This window comes from Pezoporus occidentalis, unplaced genomic scaffold (assembly GCF_034315485.1).
Source record: "Pezoporus occidentalis ecotype Australia unplaced genomic scaffold, CSIRO_AGI_Poc_V1 ctg182, whole genome shotgun sequence".
Taxonomy (NCBI): domain Eukaryota; kingdom Metazoa; phylum Chordata; class Aves; order Psittaciformes; family Psittacidae; genus Pezoporus; species Pezoporus occidentalis.
The window spans coordinates 78,389-105,206 of NW_026913662.1; the positions used below are offsets into that span (position 1 = coordinate 78,389).

The 26,818-nt window shown below is 37.4% G+C and overlaps 1 protein-coding gene across 5 annotated transcripts in view; it reads right to left on the minus strand.

The window, feature by feature from the left end:
- LOC134162035 (ankyrin repeat and sterile alpha motif domain-containing protein 1B-like) overlaps positions 1 to 26,818 on the minus strand; it is a 309,404-nt gene that overhangs the window by 48,493 nt on the left and 234,093 nt on the right. For all 5 annotated transcript variants that reach the window (XR_009964170.1, XM_062615455.1, XM_062615451.1 and 2 more), the window contains one exon: positions 24,760 to 24,866. Coding sequence is in view for 4 of the 5 variants with exons in the window: in XM_062615455.1 (XP_062471439.1) it covers positions 24,760 to 24,866 (107 nt within the window). In the remaining variant the exon portion in view is untranslated. The remainder of the gene's footprint in view (positions 1 to 24,759; positions 24,867 to 26,818) is intronic.

Below are 26,818 nucleotides of genomic sequence, written 5' to 3' on the forward strand. Positions count from 1 at the left end.
ATTTTGGGCTGGATTGTCCAGCTGCTGGAAATAGCTAGCATAAATGGCTTTAAGAAAACTGAGGCAACTGAAGATCCAGTCCAAAACAAAGGCTGTGCATTTTCATTCATTTTAATAAATGCAGATATTTTGTTTACAGCTATTGTTTTCACTTCATTTTACTGTTTTTCATATTTCACCTGTCATCGCTCTATGATGTTTACGTACAATCATGGAGTACTCATCACAGATCTACTACACACTGCTTACTGTGTGTCAGTAACCTTGGCATTCAGCTTCAAATCCTGCAATGTTTAAAACCTAATCCAACTAATACTTAGGCACAGGAAAAATCCCATCTATTCACACATAGATGCTGCATAGCAGAGAAAGCATTATTTTATTAATTCATTATTATTATTTTTCCTTATGTGTTAGTGTGTACCTTTTGTTTCTTTGCAGCTGGTATTCTATGTATTTTCTTAAAGCATGTCAGCACTACAAAATCAAATATTTAAAACTTTAAAAAGCCTGGAATTCATGTGGCCTCCTTGTCCTCAGTCTAAAAAGGCAACAACCTGATCTTTCAACGTGCTCAGGTTCTGGAGCTTCTGTTCTGTATGACCATTAGTGTCTACAGTAGCAGACACTCAACTCTCCTGTAGTATAAGACTTTATTGTTTCCTGCCATGGAGCCAAACCAGATTTTCATCTTTGCACAATAGGAAACCAGGAAACTTTACATATTCAGAATTATCCACTTAACATAGAGGACTAAACTGACAGCAGTAGAAAGGTGCTGTCTGCTTTGCAGACATACCTGTGAGGAGTAAAAAACAGTCCCCCAGATTTCTATTTCCCTGGTGTCTACTCCCATTCTTGCCTTAATCCCAGAGTTTTTTTTTTTTTTTTTTTTTTTTCCTGATTACTCTTGCACTCCTGCAGTCTCCTTACATAGTCTCCTATGTTAACAGTGAGGAAAACCTAACTTCCTTCTGCAGCAGATGAAAGACGAGAGGAGAGGAGAAATTCTCTCCCTGCTCTTAGCTGCCATGCACACATTTATTATAAACTGGTGCTAGTTTAACCTTTATTAACTTTACAGAGATGACATGGTAAGTGGAATTGAATATGAATGCAAGAGTGTCTTTCCACACCATTTTAGCCTTAAAAATAGCTGAGCTACATCAGCTGAAACATTCACCAAAACCAAATTATTCTGGTAGACACCTAGAGAATCTGAGTCCAAAAATTTAACTTTGATATGTTTATATACAAAACAGGCTCTTGTAACAGGGAATATAGGATAGCAATCTCTACCAGGGTTATTATGCTTTTATTATGTAATAAAAACATAAGCAGCTTTGTGATATTGCAGCTTTGTGATATTGCAGTTTCTTAAGTCTATAGGAAAATTTTGAAGGAAAACCTTTCAGAATTAAAGCAATACAAATATATCAAAAGTTCTTACACTAGGACAGATTCAGATCTCATTCCCTTCAGCTTACACTGTTGAAATTCCTGTCCTGTTAATGCACAACATTTAGTCTTATGAATTGGAAGGATCTTGATTCTAAAGTTCCAGTTATGAAAAAAGTATAGCTGACTGCCCACCCCCGTCCCCCTCCCCCCCAGGATCTGCACAGCTCTCAGGAATACCATCTTTTTCCCTGTAAGCACATAGAGGAAGCCAATCTTCTGAGTAAGAAGGCAGTGGTTTCACAGAACAGTTGGGCTCAAGAAGGAAGGAAAAACGACTCTGCATATGGGAGACTGATGGCATATGAAAAACAACACAATTTAAAAACCTAAGAAATTTTGCCAAAATCTGAGATAGTTCCTATAAATAAGTTCAGAACAAAATACGTAATGGTACACTATGACATAAAGATTTTACTGGCATTTATTTGGGTTGTTCCACACAAAATCATCTTTGGCACTCTACACCTGAATTTAGTATGGACTTTCCTCAAAATGCTGGATTAGACATTTATGCCATATTCCAAATGTATGTAAGTACAGATATTTGTATAAAGAATGTTTAGAAAATAATTTAAATTGGAATATGTCAGATTTATAGCAAAACAAAAATTATTGTTTTTATTAAAACCAAACTTCAATATATTAAACAGCTCAGAGTCTCTAAAATCCAATTTAAAAGACTGATAAACTTGTAGATAGCTTCATTTACTATCAAAGGAGAACAACTTTCAAGATTCTTAACAAAAAAAAAAAGAAGACCAATACCTATTTTATATCCTGCATGAACAGAAGCACTTTGTCCCTGAAGATAATAAAACATGGTTAAAGATAAAACATGGTTATTAGAATAATGTATTGGGATGGAAGGCATGATTGGATGTTTCTCATTGCTCTTCTTTTGTACCTCTGCTTTCACTCTTCCTTCACATATTTTCCAGTGTCTGGTTCTGCTGCCGAAGTAAAATGGTACAGGGGCTTTAAAACAGGTGGCAGATGGATTACACCTATCTGAAAATTCAGCTACTGACATTGGAAGAGATGGGCTGCAGGGAACAAACTACCTGCATATGCTTTTTGGTCTTATTGTTCTTCACCTTGGCTGATAGACTGAAAACCTGATAAAGGTGGGAGACACATTTCATAGATTTTTGTTGTAAAGTTCTGGGAAAAAACTCAATGGGCAGGTAAATGTATATGCACACTTTATGTAAATGAAGTAAAAACTGATGGGAAAAAAATAGAAAGAACAAGTTAATTTTGAATTTAAGGCTTTTTTTCCTGCTTACGAAAGAAAAACCTGTTGTGCAAGATTTAGGAGAGTTCTGACTATAGGTTGGCAATGCCAACCAAACCAGCTTTTTCTATGCTTGGCTATATCAGCTAGAAGAGGAAAAGTAGTAGATCTGGTGCTAAAGCTGTGTAAGAGCTGCTGCTTATGAGGTTGAGTGGAATTCATTTGCTGTACAGACATTATTGAGACCAAGTTCAGCTGGAGGCTACTGGAACTGGCAGCAAATTCCGTAACTTGTTTATACTTTTGGTGTACTGGAAATTGGTTTGCCCAAGAACAGGGTTGGTGTGGGTTAGGGAAAGATGACTTCTTAGTACACCATTGATGGGGCAGCACCGGTGCTTGCATCACTCCCATTAAGTGGGGAGCACTTGATGCTCTCCTTTGCCCTCTCCCAGCCACCCGTGTAGTAGTGGGCTGCACCATCAACATAGTAAGTTAAGATCAGTAGGAACTTGGAAGAGCTGGTACAGATAGCACCTAACGCATAGCAGTGGGTAAGATCGTGGTATATCCATATTACAGGCAAGGCGTAGTGGGTGTTCAAAGTGTCTTGCTAATATCTCTACCAGCGTGTACTGCTCTGAATCGTACCTTAGATGACTGAGACTTGACACTGCACAGAATGGGGGGCTGAATGGAGTGGGGGCAACGGTCCTCATACTTGGGCTTACAGGGCTTTGAAAATATGATTTGCCACAGAAAGGAAAAAAGATAATATGGAAGGTGGCACACTTAGCTGGAGTATCCAAGAGCATCTTCATTCCTGCCATGCAGATAAGAGAGGTGGGAGCAGGGCAGGAGCAGATGGGAATTCTTCCATTATACATGCTTGGAGACTGAAGTCAGAGATAGAAAGCTGAGAACAGCACTAAAGAGCTTTATTCCTTTTTACCCCTTCCACCCCAATTGCGTAACTGGGAAGGAAGGGAGCAGGCATCTGGTACCGATGGGAAGAGGGACTGTTGTGAAGCACATCCTCAACAGCTCGCTGAAAAACAATCCCCTCCTCAGTCTGAATTGCTTTGCTTCTCACCCGCCTAATCCTAATAGCCTTCCAAACCACATCCCCTTGAAAGAGCTGGTATCTAAACTGTCCTCTGGCTGGGAAAAAATTAGTGACATCTCACAATGTCGTTACGGACACACTGAGTATCCAGGACTTTTTCATTGTCTAAATCATATGTCAGAAGGTTTATACATTTTCATCACAATATAGCTTCTCAACAAGGTAAAAGAGTTTATTTCTTAGAGATTTGCAAGAAATTACTAGAGAAATGTAGCTTTCAATAATGAATACTGCCTCTTATTAGTGCAAAAATTTCAGGCAATGTGTCACGTTTCATTTCCAGACAAGAACTGGCACAAAGAATTTAGCAAGCTTCACCATGAGTGAAAAGGTTGCCTCTCACTAGGACTGCCACTGCTAACATGAAAACAAGATCTGTAGGAATGATTATTGAGTGAAATGCTTAATTTGTACTTTCAGGTCAGAAAAATTTATCAGATTCCTGGAGATACTGCAGAAATTATTTCATCTAAATCCTGACAAGAATATGCTAGAAATCCCCCTGCAGAAGCATGAAATTTTGCCTTGAGGGAAAGAGATTGATTATAAAATGTTAGGAATAAAGGACTGAGCATGTTGCAAAACAATCCTTTGATAACGTTCTTCCAAAATTAATTTGCTTTTAAATTACTGATACTCATTCTCAATCCTCAAGTTGCTCGATTGTCAGTCTTTATATTTATGTCTTTCTTAGCAATTAAAACCCCCACAAAAGGAAAAAGAAAACTGGAAGACAGTTTTCCGTATTACTGTAATTTTGTCAGGAAGTAATAATAAACTACTACTGAAATGTTAACTAAAAAAGGCCATTTCACTTATTGATAATGAGTGTGGTGATAGCAATTCAGAGCCTTATTTGAAAACTATGCATAAAGATAGAAGGTGATGTCTCAATAGATCCTAGTCCCACTTTACCTAAGTTTTAAAGAAAGACCTCTCTTTGGTTCACATTCAGTTCTTCCAGAAGTGAACCTGAAGTAACAGTGCCATCGAAAGCTTTTCAAATATTCATATTCAAATGAGCATATAGTCACAGACTTTTCACACAACAGTAATAGTTAATTAAAGTGCAATGACAATTAAACGATACCAATAGCTGGGACAAGGATACTTGTAGAGAAGATTGTCTGCTATTTTTACGCCCTTCTCCTTGTAACACTGATTCATTACAACCAATACAACGGTCACATGCTAATTACCTGTACAGATAAGGTGGCAATTGAAAATATTACCTCTGAGTTGCACTTGGCCCACTTAATTATTCCCACAGTTGACCCAACTCTCTGCCTATTTAGTCATAACAATTCAACAAAATAATTATTAATACTTACCTAAATTACATCCTAATGTCTTGAACATATATTGTGAAGATAATTTCCCTTCATTTGAGCAATGAAAATTCCAAGAGTCTATATTGTACCATTACTTGAGATCATTTACTTGAGATAAATGCTAGTTAGCCTAGATGCTAAATTTTTCAGAGGACCCACTTTAAAACAATATTACTGTGAGCTAATTAACAGACTTGTATATTGTCAGAAAAATATTCCTTTCTCCAATAAGTGTGCAAGTTTGGGGAGTGCAGGAAGTGGCAAACATGGTATTTTCAGGCATAACAGAAATGCTGAATACCTGTTCTGCATGTAACATGAAGTTCTGTTTAACCTTGGAGGTACTACTGGTGGTTTTGTAACAAATGTAAAAACTCAATTTACCTCCCTCACAGAAATATTTCCTTCCTCACATTTTTATCAACCTTAGCCATGTTTAAAATTTGAGCCACCCAAATCAGCCTGGAGAGTACAAAATGCAGAGGTTTTGACTGTAAAATTCTGGGCAGTATCCACGTCTTAAAACCAGGTTATTTACAGGAATGTTCCGTAAAATAGCAGCAGGGAAAACACACTCTCAAGTAAATATGTAAGCTTTCACACACTTAGACCCTAAAGTTATGACTGAGGTCTTGGAAGTACTTGCTCATCTCCTGTCTGATGTTGAACCCCGTTAACACCAGCAGCTTTACCTTTAGGCTGCCTGGTGTTCAATCTCTCTGTTCTAAGCAGACACACCATCCTGGAAACCACGTCAGTCCTTCCAGCTGAGTCTAGAAAACTGGCATCTCCTCTTAGATACCGTCAGAGCCTGATCTGGTAGAGTCTCAGAGCATGCTCAAGGCAGGAACACAGGAGCAACAGCATGAACTGGCAGCTGCTCTTTCTTAAAAATTTCTTAAAATCAGCAGCTGCTTTCTTTCTTAAAAAAAAACAGAAGGGCAAGAATGGCTTTATTTTTCTTCCTCATAGCACAGCCCAGCTTTCAGAGTATTCATACAGAAGGCAGCAGATCAAATGTATGTGTCTTTCTCAATCCTGGCTTTCCTAAGAGCACAAGCTATGCAACAACTGATAGGAAAGGGTACTCTGGGACTGAGAAGGAATCTTTCCCTTGTCCTGCTGAAACTAAATTGCTGTGAAGTTTAGTGAGTAAGCCAGAAAGGAATATTACCCTTTAGACCAGTGACAGCTGGCTGTGGTAAATTAATCTTGTGCTGTTCCTAGAAATGTTTCTGGTTTATTTTGCCAAATATAAAAGCAGATAAAAAGCTAAAAATTCAGTACTTTCTGTTTCTTTCAACCAAGTATCCTAACTTGTGAGCTACAGACTCATGCTACTGGTGCATACTGTAATTTGGAAGAAAACAGTGAGCCAGCTGTCCTCATCCAAAGGGATGACTTGCACATCAAGACTCAGGGAGCAGCACAAGAAACCCAGCCTCCAAAGGGTGTCTAATGCAGGGCTGCAAAGGGATGCATAACCTTCAGATGTAACTCCTGCTTTGAAGCATCTTACAGGCTTCCTCTGCTTAGCATTGCAAACCCCTTTCTTACCTGCCTTTCTCTTCCTATTAAGCTTTGTGTGCCTAATTCAATTGTAGTAATCCCACTCCCAGACACAGGAACTGTGCAGTCAAGCATGGCTTGATGCTCACCATTTCTTCACCTAACTGCATTTTTAATGTGATCTTGGAGGCCTCACCTGGCTGTTCGGAGTCCACTCTGTGCGCTGCAAAATGAAGACACTGCCTAAATTTCAGGTGCCCAAACCATTTTCAGAACCTAGCTGCTACTAATTGGAGGCTGTTAGGTCAACTGAACTCGCTGTTTTGCTTAATACTGGTAAATGGAATGAAATATAAGGCAGCTCCTGAAAATGACAGATACAGGAACTAACAGTGTTTTTTATGTGTCACCGATTAGCTATGTTTAAATTCGTTTCACTTTCCACCATGCTGCTTTTGATCTGTAGTGCTGAAGCAAGGGTAAAAGGCAAAATAGCTTTGCAAGTTAATAAGGAACTGTTATATACTAACTTCCTCTAGGTGAAAATTAAAAGGGTGCAGGGAAAATATAAAGTCAGGCTTGCCTGCTAAATACAGTTGGTTTGGTCAGACCAATTTTAACATATTCCTACAGATTTTGTTTCCTAAGGCAGGCACAACGAATAGCAGGGTTGAATATGGTATTGTCATCGCCCACTGCACATAGATGAGATTTCTGTTACATGTGATTTGTCTTGCACAAACTGTGTCATTTATTTTCACGGTATATACAGAGATATTACTAGCCAGATCCCTGAAGCCCAAGAGATAAATGGAGATGGCCTCCATTTTATTAAAACCCTTTCTAAAAATAAGAGAACATTTGATTAAGGGTTGACAATTTTCTTTTCTTCCTTTGCTTGTTCTTGTAATTCATTTTGCATGGGAAGTGGGCTGTGTTTTTCTTATCCCTTCCAATTCAGCAGCCAGGCGCCTGGCTTTGCGGGCCCACTCCCGTCACCACGGCAACCAGCAGATCGCTGTGATGTGATCCCATGCGCTTTATGTCACTACATGGTGCTATTGTTCTCCAGTAACGATGGGGGAGATGTGTTTCCCTGTTCTCATAAAGTAGGATTAATTATTGTTCCGTTGGTCATCCTGTGTGTCATGCGTGGACAACAGCATCATATCAGGATGCATTTCACTTCACATGTAGTGACTTCAAGAATGTCTGGTTTGCACCACGAAGCCTATGTTCAGCACTAAGCACTAAGCAAACACTGCTCCTCAAAACATGCTAGAGAATCCAAATCAAGGCTGTAGTTCACAAGAATCATTGGTATGACCATACTAGGTGAGATCAAAGGTTTCTCTAACTCAGTGGTTCACAGTGTCTCTGCTAGCACTTAAAACTGCCCAGAAAAGCAAAATATATAAATAATTTGTCTTACATAATTTTTTTCACTCTGACCTTTGCGCTAATTTAAAGTGACGCAGATGGGCATTTAACTACACTACAGACTGAGTGCTGGATGTACAGCAGGCAGAAGACCTGGTTTTGCTAAATACAAATCCACTATAGATTTCAGTGGATACATAAGACTCAGCTGATCGTTAGCATTTGGAGTAAGCTAATTTACCATCCCTTTTCTAGATTGCAGCAAATCATCCCTACACTGCAGAGCTTATTTCTTTTTGTGTGTTGCAGGGAAGGCAGAAGACTTCTTGCAAATTAACTTTGGGATGATTTACTCCACAAGAATCAAAATAAGAACGGTGCCTTCAAAACTGTATTATGATGACAGGCCCAAACCTGCAGAGCAGATGGAAGAAAGGGTACTTAGAATCATCACCCTGTACTCAGCACTGGTGAGGTGGCACCTTGAATCCTGTGTTCAGTCCTGGGCCCCTCACTAGCAGAAAGACGAGAGTTGCTGGAGAGGGTTCAGAGAAGGGCAACAAAGCTGGTGAAGGGTCTGGAGCACAAGTCTGATGAGGAACAACTGAAGGATCTGGCATTGTTTAGTTTGGAGAAGAGAAGGCTTGGTGGGACCTTATCGCTCTCTACAAATACCTGAAAGGAGGCTATAGCCAGGTGGGTATTGGTCTCTTTTCCCAAATAACAAGCAATAGGACAAGAAGAAATGGCCTCATGTTGCACCAGGGGAGGTTTAGACAGGATATTAGAAACAATTTATTCACTGAATAGTTTGGAAAGCACTGGAACAGGGAAGTGGTTGAGTCACTATCCCTGGAGGTATTTAAAAGACATACTGATGTGGCACTTAGGAACACAGCACTGTACTCAGCATTGGTACACAGTTTAGTAGTGGATTTGGCAGTGCTAGGTTAAAGGTTGGACTCAATAATCTTAAAGAACTTTTCCAACCTAAATAATTATATAGAATCAGAATGACAGAATGGTTTGGGTCAGAAGGGATCTTCAAAGAATATTTAGCCCAACCTCCCTGCCATAGGCAGGGACATCATTTACGTTGCTCAAAACCCATCAAACTTGTCCTTGAACATTTCCAGAGATGTCATCCACAACTTCTTTGGGCAGCCCTGTTCAGTGCCCCACCACCCTCGTCATAAAAAAAGTTCTCCCCTATGTCCATTATGAATTTACCCTCTTTTAGTTTAAAGCCATTGCCCCTTCTACTGTCACAATGGGCCTTGGTAAAAAATCTCTCTCCTCTTTCCAGTATGGCCCCTTTATATATACTGGAAAGCTGCAGTAAGGTCTCATTGCAGCCTTCTTTTCTCCAGGTTGAACATCTCAACATTCTCTCAGCTTTTCCTACTAGGAGAGGTGTTACAGCCATTTTTATGGTCCTCTTCTGCTCTGAGAAGTCCATGTGTTCCTTGTGCTGGTGTCCCCAAAGCTGTATGTGGTACTCTAGGTGGGGTCTCACCAGAGTGCAGTAAAGGGGGAGAATCACCTCCCTTGACCTGCTGGCCACACTTCTTTTAATGCAGCCCAGGGTATGACTGCCTTTTGGGCTGCAGTGCACATTGCTGGTTCATCCACCAGTGTCCTCAAGCCCTTCTCTGCAGGGCTGCTCCTAATAATTTCATTACCAAGTCTGTACTGATATTGGAGATTGCCCTGACCTAGGTGCAGGGACTTGCACTTGACCTTGTTGAACTGCATGAGGTTCACATGTGCCCACTTCTCAAGCCTTCCAAGGTCCCTCTGGATGGCATCCCTTCTATGCATAAAAGGGATACTTCACTGTCCTTTACTGATCCCTAAAACACTTGAACAATGTGTAACTGACCAATGAGTCCAAAGAGGGAAAAGAGGGAAAGACATTCAGTTTCTGCTAACTTTATCTAAAAATTAAAGTTTCCATTTTGGAAAACAACTGGCTAGCCACTGATATGCAAGGAATGCACTGTGGAGTGATTCACTGATGACTGCATTTTTTAATATCACATTGTAAAGTCATGACAACATATTCTTAATACTAAACAGCAGCATTTCATGTAGCATAGTCTAGCTATGTCACCAATAATACAGTAACTGTCAACCAAAACATATTAAAATAACCTGTGTAGCTATTGACTGGATCTCATAAAAAAATATTAATTACCATAGACATCAAAATAGTTTGCTTATAATTTTTAAGTATCTTGTCATTAAGCAACAATATTTATAGTTCTGAAGTATAAAAATAAACAAACACATCCAATAAATAAATAAACAAATGCAAAATCAGATTCCTGGCTGTGTAAGGCAGATAGTAAACTACTTTCTGTACCCTTCCTCCCTTCGTATCTGCTTTTCCTCCCTGTGAAAATTATTCCAAATCCCCATATTTTATTCAGCTATAGTTCTAATATTGTGACTATTGTGACCTTTATTTTTTTTGTTCACATTCTCTGCTTTATTTACACATTTTTTACTCTTTTGCAAATATTCTTTTATCATTTATCTCAGATACAACACAAAACCAGTAATTAGACTATCATAGATCAGTGTTTTCTACCCATAACTGACTTCTTAGATGTTACAAATACTCACACAAGATGGTATTTTTATAGCAATCCATAAATCACTTGCATATATAATGGCAAGCATAATCTTTTATTAGCAGTGAATATAAGAAAAAAAATCCATGCATTTGAGGAAGAATGTTCTCAGAAATTGAGCTATGTAACTTGTCTGCAGCCAAAGCAAGTATTAGCTGTGAAATTTAAAGTCACATATTGGTCTCATACAGACAGATCTAGCATACTTATATAGCACTTTGAACTACACGTCTTGCCAAGTAAACAGGATATGGTTTTAATAATCTTCTGTATAAAGGTAAACTTGTTCTTTTTTTTTGTCTGAGGTGCTGATTATTCCCATAAACATAATGCATTTTCTCCATAATCTGAATTAACAAGGTCAAAATTAATGAGAGGACAAGTTGATATATTCTTAAGGTAGTACTGCCCATACGCAGGCAGATCCAGTCCCAGAATACTATGGAAGGATTCTGCATTTTTGCTACGCAGTTGATTTTCCAAGTGTGCATGTTGGAGTATGTACTGTCAGAGTCCAGTAAGCTGACACTCTAGTACACCATTTCCCTCAGTCACAGGGAAGCCTTCATGCAAATCAGTCCACCTTGTCTGGCACCCTTTTTCCTGATGCTACTGTGATGAGTTTTACCACTAATCCTTTTCCTATACAAGGATACTCTGCTTGACAACTAATATTTAGGGGCCTCCCCCTGTCCAAATTCAAGCAGTTCTTTTACTGATACTTTGCAGATTTCTTGTGAGCAAGCTTTTTCTAAATTAACTTTGTGATAAATTCTCTTAAGGGTCCTGGTGAGCAATTGTCGGTCTCTCCTGCCTCTAATATCAGGTCCAAAATAGACCAGTGCTACCAACAAATCAGCTAATGAAACTATGCTTCTGATCCAGTGACACAAGATTGTGGGAGAATGTTCAAAAATGTGCAGATGAGGCCCTTAGTGACATGGTTCAGTGGCAGTACTGGGGTAATGGTTGAACTTGATCTTAAAGGTCTTTTTCAACCTAATTGACTCTATGATTCTATGATATAATTTCTAGATTTTGGTACACCCTCTTAAAAGGAAAAGTTACTGAAATGAACAAACCAGAGAAAATATGAGCTATTGATCCCCATTATATGTTAAAGGAATGTTGCAAAGTCACAAAGCTACAAAATACCAGAATGAAGACTTCTCAGTGCTGGCTAACCACCCTACAACCCAGGATCCATATTCTACATGGCATCATACGTGCTGTATAATTACATTTCTGAATAATTCATTACTTCAGTGCAGCGGGATGGATGGTGCTTACAAAATAAGATATCTGGTATTTCTTTTTTTAGTCTTTATCATGCTCTGTGTAGGTCCATGTCTTATATATAGTTTTCCATTGAAGACCTCACCAGTAAGAATGACTCACTTCAGACTTTTTTTAGATGTGAAATAATATTAGACAGCTCCAAAACAGGAATTAATACGTTTTATAAAATTTATTCAAGGCAAGGTGGCATTTTTATACCCATTGTACTGATAAAGAGTTAAAGTAGGACTAATTAGAATAATAAAAAAAATCTATTAGTTCTCTGTGCCTAGATGAAACGATTGTTCTCTTCCATTTCAATAAGCACTTTGTATCTATGTACATACGTATTCAAAGGAAAACTGTAGTCAAATTCCGTTTCAGCTGTGAGCACTCACACTTTAGCAAATTCAGTTCTGCTCCTTCTCTTGCACATGCGTATCAAAGGATTTTCAGTGCATCACTTTTATCAGAAAAAAATGTGGTAACTTGTAGCTAGCTGTCCAGGTAAATCAAAAGCCTGAGACACACTGGAAAATGGAAAAATCTGAATAATATAGTACTGCAAAGCATACTGGAGAGACATCTTTCTGCAAGGAGTCAGCTTGAGCCCAGCCAAGCAAACGAGCTCTCACTTGGCACCAGCTCTGTTAGGCCAGATCTGCCTCCCAAAGAGTGACAAGAATATCTTTGTGAAGACTATCATGTTAAATGTCCCTCTGCTTTTTTTCAGGACTCCCTAAAATGTTTTAAGTCAGTAAACTGAGGAAAGAGTAAATACAGAAAAGGAGACATGGGGAGCAGAAGAAAAGGCCAGCCTGCAGGGATGGTGAGGCATAAAGAGAGCTCAGAAACACAAACGCATTTGGGGGGAGACGGACAGTCACATTGAATCTCGGGACTAAAAAGAAAGGAATAGTGGTACCTGAGTAGATACAGGAGAGACAAGAGGAATCCTAAGAAACAGTTTCTGCCATGAGAAGTAATAAAATGCATTACTTGAAGATCAAAGTAATGATAAATTACATATAGCTAGCTCATAACAAGAAAATGTTCCTGATTCATTTGGTTTGGGACATAAAAATATTAATGAGTATTGAATACTTGTTTCGGTTTTCTGCACTATTTTTAGCTTAAGTTCAATCCTTGCCACTGAATTTATTCAGAAATTAACAGAAGATACCCAATGGATTCCTCAAGCAATCTGGCTACCTCTGACTCCCAGATGAGAAACTGTGCTTTCCAGCTACAGGTACTTAGAAACCTATACTATCAAAGAACAAGCAGATAATTGGCCACAAGATAGCTCTTAATATACAAATATTCCTGTTCCAGGATCCTCTCTTGATTTCATGCATGTGGGTCAGCAATATACATAACCTCCTAGCCAGATAATTAAGGGAATAGAGAAGTTCTTCCCCAAGCTCATAATCCAAATCAAAGGCTGACCTCAGAAAATACTCTTAGATATATTGTCCTATGCATTCTCCATAGACCAGGTTTCTTCTGCATGTGCTAGCAAGTGTTTATTTTCTCTTTCCCCGTGTCTCCATTTTTATTGTTCAAGAAGGAAGGAAATTAGCATGCATTTTAAACATATACATGCATGCAGCAAAGTGCTATTATATGCATAGAAGAGCTAAGAGACAGAGAAATCAAACAATACAAGCAGGAACAACAGAATTTGCTGACAAAAAGCCTGATGTTACAAGGAACCAAAGATTTGTCTGTATCTGGGTTCTTTAGCATAATATTCCACTCTTGCTGCATGAAGTTATTTTTCTGGACAGAAAGTGAAGATTTACTATTTCTAAAGGCAATAAAACAAGTACTTAAAAAATCAGAACATCAGGAAATAAAAAGTTCATGGACAGAAAAGACACATTTTCAAATTCCAAGAGAGATGGAAAATGAAATAAAATAACTTGCATTGTCAATTTATAATTCCTTTCTGGCAACAAGAGGGATGCCTAGGGAGTTCAGAGAAGCTAACAGAGCTATAATATTCATACTATATTTAAAAATGGATCAAGGCTAAAAACTAACTCAGTATTGTGCAGTCTTTTATCCTAATGCAGTATAGCTGCTAAGAACTATTATTACTTCATAAATGCCATCTTAACTTACTTCAAGAATTGGGTTTTCTATGTGATTAAAAGGGGAGCTGTTTGGAGAGATCTGACCTGAAGCACTGTAAAAGCTGTTAAATAGTGTGATTACTGAATCTATCAATCATTTCTGAGATTTTAAGAGCTGTAACCAGCTGCACATGTATTTGTTTTTAGCAAGAGCTGCAAGATTCCAGTGAATAAGATGCAGATTTTTCCAACTTTCTTTCTAATTGCAAAGGGGGGTTGTGCACAGAGGGCCACTCTTTACCAGTTCATGGCTGCTAACCAGGCAGAGAAAATACTGTTTAGGATTTATATTGGAAAGGTCATTTGATAAGTGTTTATCCAGTATACTTTTATTCATGATATTACAGGTTTTAATATTTAAACTGACTGTTAGCACTTGTATCCACAGTAACCTTATCCCTCCACATCTGCCACCTGGGCAAATAATTTGGTTTTTATATTTCAAAACTTCCATCTAGATCTAGCCTTTGGATCAAAAAGTTTTCAAAGAATTATCATACACTCAAAGACATTCAACACAAACTAGAGCAGGGATGGTACATCTTGCAAATTTAACCTACTGCTGTTCCCACCAGCAAAGTTATTAAATAATTCAGTTTCAACTAATTCAATAAAACACTGTATAACACTAATAAACGTCTGAAACACGAGATTTCAGCTAAATCATGCATTGTATGTACAACAAGTGTATACACCCTCAGTTTCATCACTACTAACCAGTCTAAAACAAATATAGTGCATTGTTGCATGGAGATTTTAACCCATATGTACAGTAATTGGAGCTTAATGAGGGACAGCAAAAGATACAGAATATAATACATTCCATAGTGAATAAAATGTTTGAAATGTTTAATGTAGTGTTTTAAAGTCTACATAAGTTAATTAGTTGGGTAGTAAAGTAGTATTTGTATTACCTGTTTTCCTGAAAATGTATTTCAGTCAGGAGAGGACTAGGAACAAGACTAGAGACCAGGTGTGAAATTCTTTGTGTGATACTGGATTTACAATTAATAAAAGCTTATGTTAATTTAATTAGTTATTCTTATTTGAAATAAAATCATAGTTAAGACAAGGTAGTTTCCTTTGTCTGCATTGGGCCTTTACCTTATTTTCAGCAGTTGAAGAACGTATTTTTTTTTTTTTTCCCCATTGAAAGTCAAGAACATCAAATTTTCTTAGAACTGAATCTGTGCTTAGACCCATGTAAAACACTCAGGCAAAGTTTTTGGAGGTGACCACTGATGCACAGTGCTCAGCTAAAAAATTATGAGAAAAGTGTTTCTAAAAGAATATATTCATTTTTAATTGTCTAAAGTTATCACTGAAGTGCTATTCTTTTATCTTTTCTAACTAACTCTCTATAGCCCAGTTTCTAAAATCCAAATGCAAACAAGAAGCCTGTTTGGATGTATAAATACTTTAGAGTGATAAAATAATTCTAATATTCCAGATTAACAAAACTAGACAACTGTGAATTACTGCTGAATGAGAAGAGCTTAGAGGTCCCACAACTGTTTTAAATAACCATTGGGCTAAGGTTGTAAAATCATCAAGCAATGTAACTTTAGAAAAATAAAGTTTTATTTTTTAACTGCTAGTTCTTTGAAGTATGTGCTTCTGCATACTCATATCTCAGTACACTGAATGAGGAAGAATTTGGAGGGAAAAAATTAGTATAGAAACCTGTGGTTAAAGACTGTATCATAACACATATGAATGTGAGGGATGAACTGAGGTTTGGCAGGTACTGTAACTCTCCAATTCTTTATTCCTGAGCATCTTGATTAATTTCTTTTTTTGTGGAATTTGTGTATGTTTGTGCATACATGTGTGTGCAAGTGCACACATGAGTAGGCAGAATGGACAGCATGTTGTGATGGGCAAGCAGAATGGACATCATATGGATAAAAGCCTTATGGATTTCAAAGCTTTTGTTATTGCAAAGGTTAAAACTGATGCTGGGGTGTTGGTACCACAAAAATGTATCGACATGGTGTATGGGAGAAGGAAACTTTTTTCCCCAACATGTAGGAAATAAGATCTCTAAACAGAAAGAAAATTGAAGTGCCGAGGAAATTTAGAGGCAGTCAGACATTCTGCACCAGAAATGGCTTACTTGCATGGCAGTTCTGGTATTAAAAGGTAGCTGAAGTTTTACCAGCAAAATTAAGCTTGTCTCCCATGTTGAAATTTTAATTGCCTTTGATGGAAGGAAAGCTTCTCATCTATGTGGTGAGAGGCACAATGTGTTTTATAATACATCTGTTTCTTTACTGTTTTTTCTTAAATACTGAAATGCAGTTACTTCATTTAGCTTTATTCTCTTCCCATTACATCCCATTGTGACATTCTGTTCACTCCCCCATCTTCTCCCCACCAGACTCAGTACCGGTGACAGTAACTATCTGTTGCTACCAGCAACACCATCCATATCCTTTTTGAATAAGGCATCGGTTGTAAGGTGAAAGGCTGGTCAGGACACTGGAAATCTATGCTGAGGATCAATCCTGTGATGAGAAATAGATGTTGGCAGTATATTTGTATTTTATTTGTCTTCTAATAATTCATTAATTCTCCAGGAGTTCTCAAAGATGATTGCTAAAGGATCTCATATATCCTCTTCAGTGTCTTAAGACTCTTCATCAAACATCACCTAACCTAGATGATTCAGATACTGTAATTAACCAAGTACTCTTTTATCTGCTTGCAGCATGACAGTGCTGTCTCTCCCCCCACCCCCTCCCAATATCTCAATGGCCTTCATTTAACACCACATTTCACTATTTCTTGTACTTTGTTCTCTATGCTAAAACTGAGTTTTTTCTGTCTTCTAGCAATGGTCAGAACTTTCTTAAAATTGTTGCAACAAGTCCAGAGGAGGGCCACAAGGATGATCAGGGGACTGGAGCACCTCCTGTATGAAGACAGGCTGAGAAAGTTGGGGCTGTTCAGCCTGGAGAAGAGAAGGCTGCGTGGAGACCTCACAGCAGCCTTCCAGTATCTGAAGGGGGCCTATAGGGAAGCTGGGGAGGGACTCTTCATTAGGGACTGTAGTGATAGGATAAGGGGTAACGGGTTAAAACTTAAACAGGGGAAGTTTAGATTGGATGTAAGGAGGAAATTCTTTCCTGTTAGGGTGGTGAGGCACTGGAATGGGTTGCCCAGGGAGGTTGTGAATGCTCCATCCCTGGCAGTGTTCAAGACCAGGTTGGACGAGGCCTTGGGTGATATGGTTTAGTGTGAGGTGTTCCTGCCCATGGCAGGGGGGTTGGAACTTGATGATCTTAAGGTCCTTTCCAAACCTAACTATTCTATGATTCTATGTTCCCTTTTAGCTACAGCATATTGATAAAACTTTCCTAAGTGTAGTTTGCTCACATACTTAAAATGTCATTTTCTCTCCAGTTTTTTTCCCTGCCTCTATTTTGGTTATTTATCTATTATTTCATTATGTATTCTCTATTTTTTTTTTTTTCAGTGTTTTTTAATCTGCATTAATACTTTTTCATATATCTACCCAATTTTCTCTTACATCATCCAGATTTCCTTCATAAAAGGTAACATGTTCAAGAATCTTATGTTTATTTCCAGTTATCTGTTAGTACCCATAATCTTTACCTGATAACTCCTTCAGAATCCCACACTGTAATTATCTGTAATTAAGATCCTCTCTACTGCTTTGCCCTTCAAACATCCTTAACTTAGTCAGGGAAGTCTGTCATTGTTTGAGATTAATTTACCAGATTTCATTTAATTGCTCCTTGTCAGACAGTGTTGTTCTAAAACAGTAATATAAACAATTGTATACTGTGTTCCTTTTAAAATCCTTTTATGATTTTTTTTTTTTTTTTTATTAAGAAGTATTCCCATATGAAACAACTAAGAATGAGCTGCAACCTTCTATTACATACAGGCCACTAGTTTTAAGTCTACCATTGCCTTCCATTGCAAAGGTTTCCCTTATTTACCCACAATGTAAATAGAATTATCAATTGATTGTCCTTTGAATCTTTAGTTTTTCACTCTGAGGAGTAAAAACTTTCATAATTTTTGCCTCCCTTAACCTTCAAAGTTTCTGTGATTTTTAATGACCTTTACATATTGTCAGATTTTCTAAGAGCTAAGCAGGATTTTAGGTCAAGCACAACATTGAACGTTAACATTTAACATATTTGTAGAACAGATGGGACTAATTCCAGTCCTCAAGTACCATACTCACAGATATGTACCATGAAATTTAGTGGTGACTGTACATGCGATGGCTTTCAACATCTGCATATGGCCCTCTGCTCTTAGTGAGGGTAAGACTGAGCCCAATACATTGATATGTACATTGGACAAGCTCTTCCTCTCAGACTATTGCAGAGTGAGCTTCCCAAAGAGGCCCATATACTCTAGATGTCACTAAATCTGAATGGCAGAGGTGAGTGGAAGGACATTCCACTGCATATACTGGCACTTGGATTGTCTATCAAGTGTACAGCCTGGAAATCCTGTCTTGTGTGCCTTGCATGTACAACCTTGTATGAAGCATTTAAATAGAGATGACCAAATATTCCAGAAGAACTAGAGAAACCCTCACCTAAAGGCTAACTTAGCAGAACCTAGCAGACAGGCAGACAGGCCTATCCTAGATTTTATACTAAGAATCCTTACTAGAATGAGAAAGAGCCTCAGGGCTGGATATTCTGAGAGAGGAGAAACAGCTTTAATAAAAATACTTTGTGCTTCCTTTTGGTGAACCCTGTATGGATTCTAGCCCAAATTGAGGCATCAAAATTTTTGTGTCGACATGAGAGCTTAAGGAGACCTAGTAAAAAAAGCAATACAGCCTAGACAGTGATTCAGCTGAGCAGATGAATCTAATTTATCCTAAATAGGTATCCTAATAGTTACTTCACCAGTCAGCTAAATTGTATCCTATGCTCCATTTGCTGTAACGGCTGATAAGGTGCTTCACCTAGTTGCCCACAGATACTAATTTAGTCATTTGGGATGTGCAAATGTACATTGCCTGGAATCCAACTAAAGCTCCAGATGGGTATGGGTTTTCCATGGATCCTGTATCCTATATTATAGGCCTACACAGATGTCTCAGACATATAAAGTGATTTCCAATATATGGACAACTGAAATGAGTCCTAAAGATCTACTGACTGGTATGCATTTTAACTCTAATTCTCCCCCACTCTATGATCTGCTAACAGGTTGGACTATTGCAAGAGTTGGCCTGCCTCAGAAGCTCCAAAGGCTTACTGAGGTGAAGAACAGGAAGACTCGGAAGAGTGACAAAGAGTAACAAAGAGCCGCTTTTCTCAGGGAAGAAGCCACAGCTGCACAGGCACTGAGAAGAGTTCCACAGTTTTAGTGTCAAGTTTTGTACATCTGCAATAAAAGTACAAGCAAGTTCTGGGGTTTGACAGTGATGTTCAGATAAGGGGGTTGAAACTCATAGTTCCGGGCATATATTCTAAGATTTTACTTGATGTACAGAAAACCTTAAACCACAGTTTATTCCAGCATCAGTGGGACCCGCATATTACTCACAGCCAGTTTTAAGGTTGTGTTAAATGGTTTTCTCTAGTATGCTTTAAGCATATTAGGTGTTGGCTTCTGAAAGTCACTAAAGTCACTACAGGCTAGAACCCTTGTCAAACATTGGTTTCCTTTTCATCATCTGCAGCACGGCCTATTTAAGAAAGGTGTTGGCAGACTGATTTGCTCTTCCAAGCTTTCATCTGATGTCCAAATCGCCTATCTCTGCATCAGGTATTTTTGGATAAAAGCTCTGGTGGTCTCTGCAACTGCAGGACTTGAAGCCAATGCACATAGAGAAACTCTTTCAGGTTCATTTCACTCTAAAGAAGCAAAATTGTTTCTGTCCTTTATACTTGATACAGAGTTTAAGATCCTCCAGAGGGATTAAAGGCAAGAAGAATTACTGGGTATTCCAGGACAGCAAATCCCAGGAATGACACCTGAGGGAGGATAGTCTCCAGATAAACTTCAGTTGATTTAATAAACCTCCAGACCTAGTGAAAAAATGAATGGAAAGAAAAAAAGAAAGAAAGAGAGAGAGGAAAGGAGAAAGAAAAGTTAAAAGTTAACTCAAACTAAATCCAAAACGGGCATCTAAAGGGAACTGAGAAGGTAGCCATGTCTAGCACTGCGAAACTATGTAAACACTTGTGCAGGTAAGTTCACAGGATGAATACAATTACAGAAAATTATTAGAAGGATAAGAATGCGTATGCAAATAAGACAGTAGGTGGAAAATCAAGTCATCTATATTCTCAAGCTCTGCGTGACCCACAACATTTAAGATTCATTTTGGCTGCGTAAGCATCAGGACCCTAGAGCCATCTGAGGTGCTCAGCGGTATCCCACCTGGACTCTGGTTGCTGATCATGAAGTGTCTGACTCTTTCTGGTCCTCAGTAATATCTGTCAGCCCTGTCCGGATCTTCTCCAATTGGTACTCCAGTATCCAATATCTCAATTGGTACTAGATACCTATGTTTAAGCAAGTAATTGATCTGCTAAACACTAAGTTAGTAGATATTTTAAGAACTAGTGCCCTTTATCTCAAATATATAAGCAGCTTTAAATTCCAAGCTGCAGTCACTCTATGATTCAGTTTCCCAACAGTGAAAAAAAAAATAGAATTTAGAAAAAAACTTAGGCAATGCTTAGATCGTCAGGCAATACAAGCCATTTAAGTACTTGAAGGGGTACAGGCGCATGTCTGTAAATTCACAGCAGCCATAAAAGTCAAATGTCTTATGCCAATTCAAGTTATTAACTGTTATTAATGAACAATATTTTGGAATGTCAAAAATTATAATAAAATGGTTCATATTTTTCTGTTTAGTCATTTCAGTTGCCTGGTCCCTATTTCTTTCATACAGTGTTTTATGAATCCTTTAAAGAGATATTATCTTCACTAAATTGCAATCTTAAGCAAGTGATAAAATTTCAGAATATCTTAAATGATTAGAACAACCTAGAAATATGCTGCCCTTAATCAGAACCAGTCCCCACTGGGCAATGATTTGATTGAACTTCTTTTATCCCTGTGAATCCAGAATTGAGTCTTTGATGAAGCTCCAGAGTTGTATAAAGCTGCATGCAAGTATCTAGCAACCTCGTACACTTGTATATTTACATGTTACTCTGCAATTTAACTACTTTTCTCAGCATACTAAGTTATGTAGGCCCTTGGAGTCTGCATAAAGATTATACCTTAACCCAGAGATATCCATGGGACCTACGCATCAAAAAGATGTTCACTGATTCATTAGGTTTCCTTATTTTTTATAGGTAGCTTATGTACTGCAACTTATGACTGACCTAATTGTTTCTTGTGCTTTAGAATTAATTTGACTGCAAAACTGCCTTCATATTATGAAACTGCAATATCATCTGCATCTTCAAATATAGAAAATCTCTGCACAAAGTCACTACAAATTTTTACATTTGCAGGACACTGCAGCCTATTACACAACAAATTATCAGTTATTAATAATTGCTTATATATATATATATATATATTCAGGTATGATTCTACTCCTACAAGCGCACATGAACCAAGTTCTGGGATTGAATCTGTCTTGGGCCTACTAAATGTTATGGAAGTGTCATTCCTGCACATCACTAATAGTAGGCAGGAATTGCACTTGCTATGTGTGCAAATATGTGTAGAAATAGTTTGTGAAAACACAACTTATTTTTTTAATACTGTATTTCAAGATATTTTAAAAGCATGTATACGGCTGAACAATGGAAAAATATTCATACTGTAAAGTTTAAGAAACAGGCTGTTTCTTGCTATAAAGTCCCCACACTTCAGTTAACAAACAAATCTTCCTATCCTATTTCAAAGTACAGTCTAGTGAATAATTTTCCAAAGTACAGCCTAGTGAATAACTTTCCTAATGCCCAAGGGGGACTAAAAAAAGAGTTAATTTCTATTATCTAATGAATGACTAACCATTAAATCTTTTTATCTGAAAACCACCTTTGTATTAGAATGCTAATTTAATTAATAGTATTTTGCTTTGAGAGTAGTATAAATAGGATATATTTGTTCTCATATGTATATTATTCCATGGACATTAATTACGATATTGTGATATTTCCTCTCCTGTTCTGAACATCTAGTAAAACATGTACTACTAAATCATACTTAATAGGAGTGTGATGGTTGTTGCTTAGGCAACAGAATGAATAAATGCAGGTCAGAATGTGCTTCCAGAAAAACAAAAGCAGGAATATGGTACTGAATATAGAAGAAATATGTATAAATGATTTTTACTGCATTGAACTATTAAGAGTTCTTCAGTGCAAAGCAACTAACCTATCTGAAACACTTAAGATTGTAAAATATAACTTAATATATAAACCACTTTAATAAAGGCAAAGCAGTTTTCTCATATTAAGGAAGGCTACAACACATTTAAGTTTGGAACAATCTAAATTTTAATCCTAGAATAGCAGGTCTCTATTCTGTCATTTTCCTATATACTTTCCAAGTTTAATTTTCTCTTCAACATTTTGGCTAGAATGGAAAACACTTTCAAAAAACAGTAATTTAAATTTTCAGAAGAAGCTTTCCTTACATAATACTGTTACATTCAAAAGAACATTATTAAAAAAATTGATGCTTTCTTATCATTTTTGTTTCTAATAAAATATGAGAACTATTCAAATTCTGGTACAAACAAAACTTGAAATATATAACAGCATGATGAACAGCTTGACATCAATAAATTAGGAATTCTTACATACTGAAAATATAAACTTTTAATCATTAGGGTTTTTCCAGCTTTTTACTTAATCATTGGACATAAGAGTCTAACCTTCCACTCACATGTGTATACTACCCCAACTAATATTAAAATTTATCCTGTATTTTACCTGCAACATATTTCTGAAAAAAAAGCACTTCAGAAAAGGCTTAAATTAAAAGAAGCAGAAAACATTATCCAACACACATGTATGCAGGCATAACTAAATCTGTCTGATACCTGAAAAGTTTGACCTGGGTACTATGTCATAGAATCTCGCATATAATTTGTATGTTTACATAAGTATGCTAATAAGAGACATAGGAAATTAAAGTCTTATCAATTCCCCTGGAGCATGGTTCAGGCTCCTCCAGAGCCAGAGGACAAAAATAAAGCCCTCCCTAGGGCAGTTTATTTGGCTCCCCTGGTGCTCATAATTTACCCGTGGTAAGTGTACCCCTCTGCATTTGTCATGCCACCTACAGCCTCTTGTGAACAATTTCCTTCTGTGATCTTTTTAAGACTAAACGATCATCTACTTATGTAACTAACACTACAACATATATAAGAATCTGTAGTTCCAATGTGGGAAACTGCAGCTTGAAAGGCATTTTTGTTTTTATTTTTTACATTGCTGCACTGACAGCACACCCTTTCAGCTTTGTTTTCAAGACTATTTAAAGGTGAAGATTCTGTTGACTTTTATTGATATAAGCAGAAGATCACATGGCAGCCATGTAAAAACAGAAAGAAACCTCTACACTATTATAATGTGGAAATGGCAGAGATCTGTGCCTCAATTTTCCAATCAGTAACTCAAAGGCACATAATGATGTTGGCCAAAGGAATTAAATAGGAAAACACAACTGTTGATGATTTTACAGTTGTAATATTCTTACTGTTTCACTTCTGCTTCTTATATGCCAGGTGTAAGTTATGCAGAGTTAGAACCGTTCCAATATATACATGGTTACTAAAAATATCTTAAAAGGGACTCATTAATATTATTTTAAGCTCTGATACCTTATAGGAAATGGAGTCAGGATTTTTGCAAGAGGTTCAAGTAGTGCGAGTAATGAAGCAGGTAGAAAAGTGATTATATAACAATCTTACAAGTAAGCTTCTCTACTGTCAATATTCATTTCAATGGGAAGTTTGTGCATGACAGGTCTCTGTTACTTTACACCACATGTTAATACTGTATATCCTGAAGTACATAAAAATTTATTTCATTCATATGTTCCTGATAAATGTCTACAGTTAAAACGTGAAAATGGAGCTATTAAAATGAATGCATTACTTTTCCACACAGGGCATAAGTTTCAACAAGTGAATCCCATAGCCTGATTTTTGAAGATGAAAAAACATTCAGCTAAGATATCAAGAATCACTTGTGTAGACAGCAGACTTCATTTAATAATTTTCTATTATTTAACTACCTCTGAATGCAAGAATAGCATTGCATGTTACTTTATTATTATTACAATGATCTTAATGTTTAAATAAAAGTAATAATGTGATGTATTGCAGATAGGGGGGTTTACAGCTTTTACATGCTGTGAAAATCCTGCAATAGATTAAAAGAACTGTGCATTTTTCTTTTTTAATCTGAAAATTGGTGAGAGGGAGAAAAAAACCTTAATATGCAGTTTTTCTTTTACCATATTTCTGGCTAGAATATTTTGTAACATGTACAATTTGGAAGTTTATACAAGGACAGTCTATATATTATTAATTTAGCTAGACATAGAAAAGTGAAATACTATACAGATCTTCCTAGTGCAATGCAGAATTATTCTAAGGTTTCTATGAGCACATAAGACACAGACAAAAAAGGCAGCTACAGTGTATATACACAGATATGCACAGACAATATCTTACCATAAATTGCACATTGTCAAATCCATTAGCCAGCAAGTGGTTTTCATACTGAGGTAGCCCAATATTTTCCAACCATTGTCCCACTGTCTGGACAGGGCATCGGGGTCCTGTAGGAGGGTGAAGAGGGAGGCGTTTAAGCAATGAATAACCATCCACTGGATAATAGCGGTAGTCCTGGGCTGAGAGGTGGCATTGCCACATCGTGTTCCTGGAAAAGTTGGTATCAAAGGAGCCCGCCAGCTTGACAGATTAATGTTTTCAGCAAGCAGAAAAGTCAGAAGTAAAACATAGTTTACAGGGCAGTATATAGCACAAGATCTGATCGTAGCTCTACATTTCTTAGTTATTAATCTTTACTACAGACCAGCACGTCATAGAGCAGGAAAAAAAAAAAAAAAGAAAGGCACATCAAGCTGTCAGCGAAGCTGTTCTCCGTTATATGTGATTGTTGGAATACTCCACAATGAGCAATGCACTGCCAGCAGCAAGAATTCTTTTTATCAAGTACTCCTACACTCATCAGTATGCAGCTCCATGATTCTTGCTCCCCCTCGCTCACTCCCCATCATTACCCAGCCTAGGCTACACCTCGCATTTTCAATAATAGCCATCAGATAAGGCAGATTTTTTTTTTTGTCTGCAAGCTGTAAGCCTGCTGCTGCTGCTTCCTCCTACACACCCATCCAAGCGTCAATCTTGAATGATGAGAGCAGTCAAAACAAATGCAGAAAATAGCGAGACTCAAAAGCAACCTAGAGCACTTAAATCTGAATAGAATCTTCATACCAGTTACGCTTTACATATCTGTTTGTTGTAGATTTTTACGTTTTACAAGACATTCAGAACTGCAATATATAAATCATGGCCAATGGCGTGGTTTACTATGCCTTCCCCTTCCCCCTTTTAATACAAGATAGGTAGTGGTCTGCTTTTCTGCTTATATAAGAGCAAACCCCTTTAATGAATCGATAACGAATACATTTTACAGCTTCTCTCCTGTAGTATGGCAAAAGACATAAACGGCACAACAATTTTAGTCAAAATAATTAGATTATCTGCATGATTTCTTCAACCATAAAATATTATAAGACACAAGAAAACCTTCAAGCCAACATATCATAATTCAATTTGAAAAGGTCACCATTTCAAATGAATAACTAGCTAAATAAAATTTTAAGTTTGTAGAATTTTTGCACAAAAATGTGAATGATAGCAGGCAGACATACAAGATTTGCATGATATCTAGGGTGGAAGCATATTTTATCAACTATAACAGGAAAAATATTAAAATGAAAGTGAAGTTCATTTTCTGCACAAGAAGCCAGATACCTCACAATGTATTCTCTCAACGCTCCAGTTTTCAGACAGTTTCTCTAAGGCTGGAAATACTTTACACCTTTATTCTAAGGGGAATGTTTAGTAATCTTTTGCTTTTCATAACTGGATTAAAGGACTAAAAAAAAATAAAGGCAGAAAATTGATATATTCAGGGTCCATTGTGAATCTCAGGCAATGATCATCTCTAAGGGGCACTGAATTCCAGGCATAAGGAAATTACAGATACCTGTCAAGGACATCATTTGGGATTGATGATACTATGGCAGAAAACTGTTTCACTGAAATCCAAACCTACAGCCTGACTGATAAGGTATAATGCAAAGTCTTTGCTATTGACATGCAGAGGCTCCCTAAGCAGTTGCAGAACAGACTTTTAACGTCGCTGGATATTTAAAATTAACAATATTAAAAGAGTTTTAACTCCAGCCTGACTAGAGTTTGGACTAAAACCTGTTATCTTTTTCTCTGGTATTGCTGCTTGGATTTGTGGAACATCTCTGAAGTCCATAATGAATTTGTAGAATAATTCTAGTTGAGCCATAAAAAATCTTTCATGTAGTTGGAAAGTTGCCCAAGATAGATCTGTAGGAGATCTTACATTACTCCAGTTCTTCTGATTCATTTGCTACATTACCACATGAAATGTGAAAGGTTCATTAGGCCTATTAAAAAAATTCTGAAGGCTTCTCTGGCACAGGTAAATCTGTAGTTGCTGAAGACG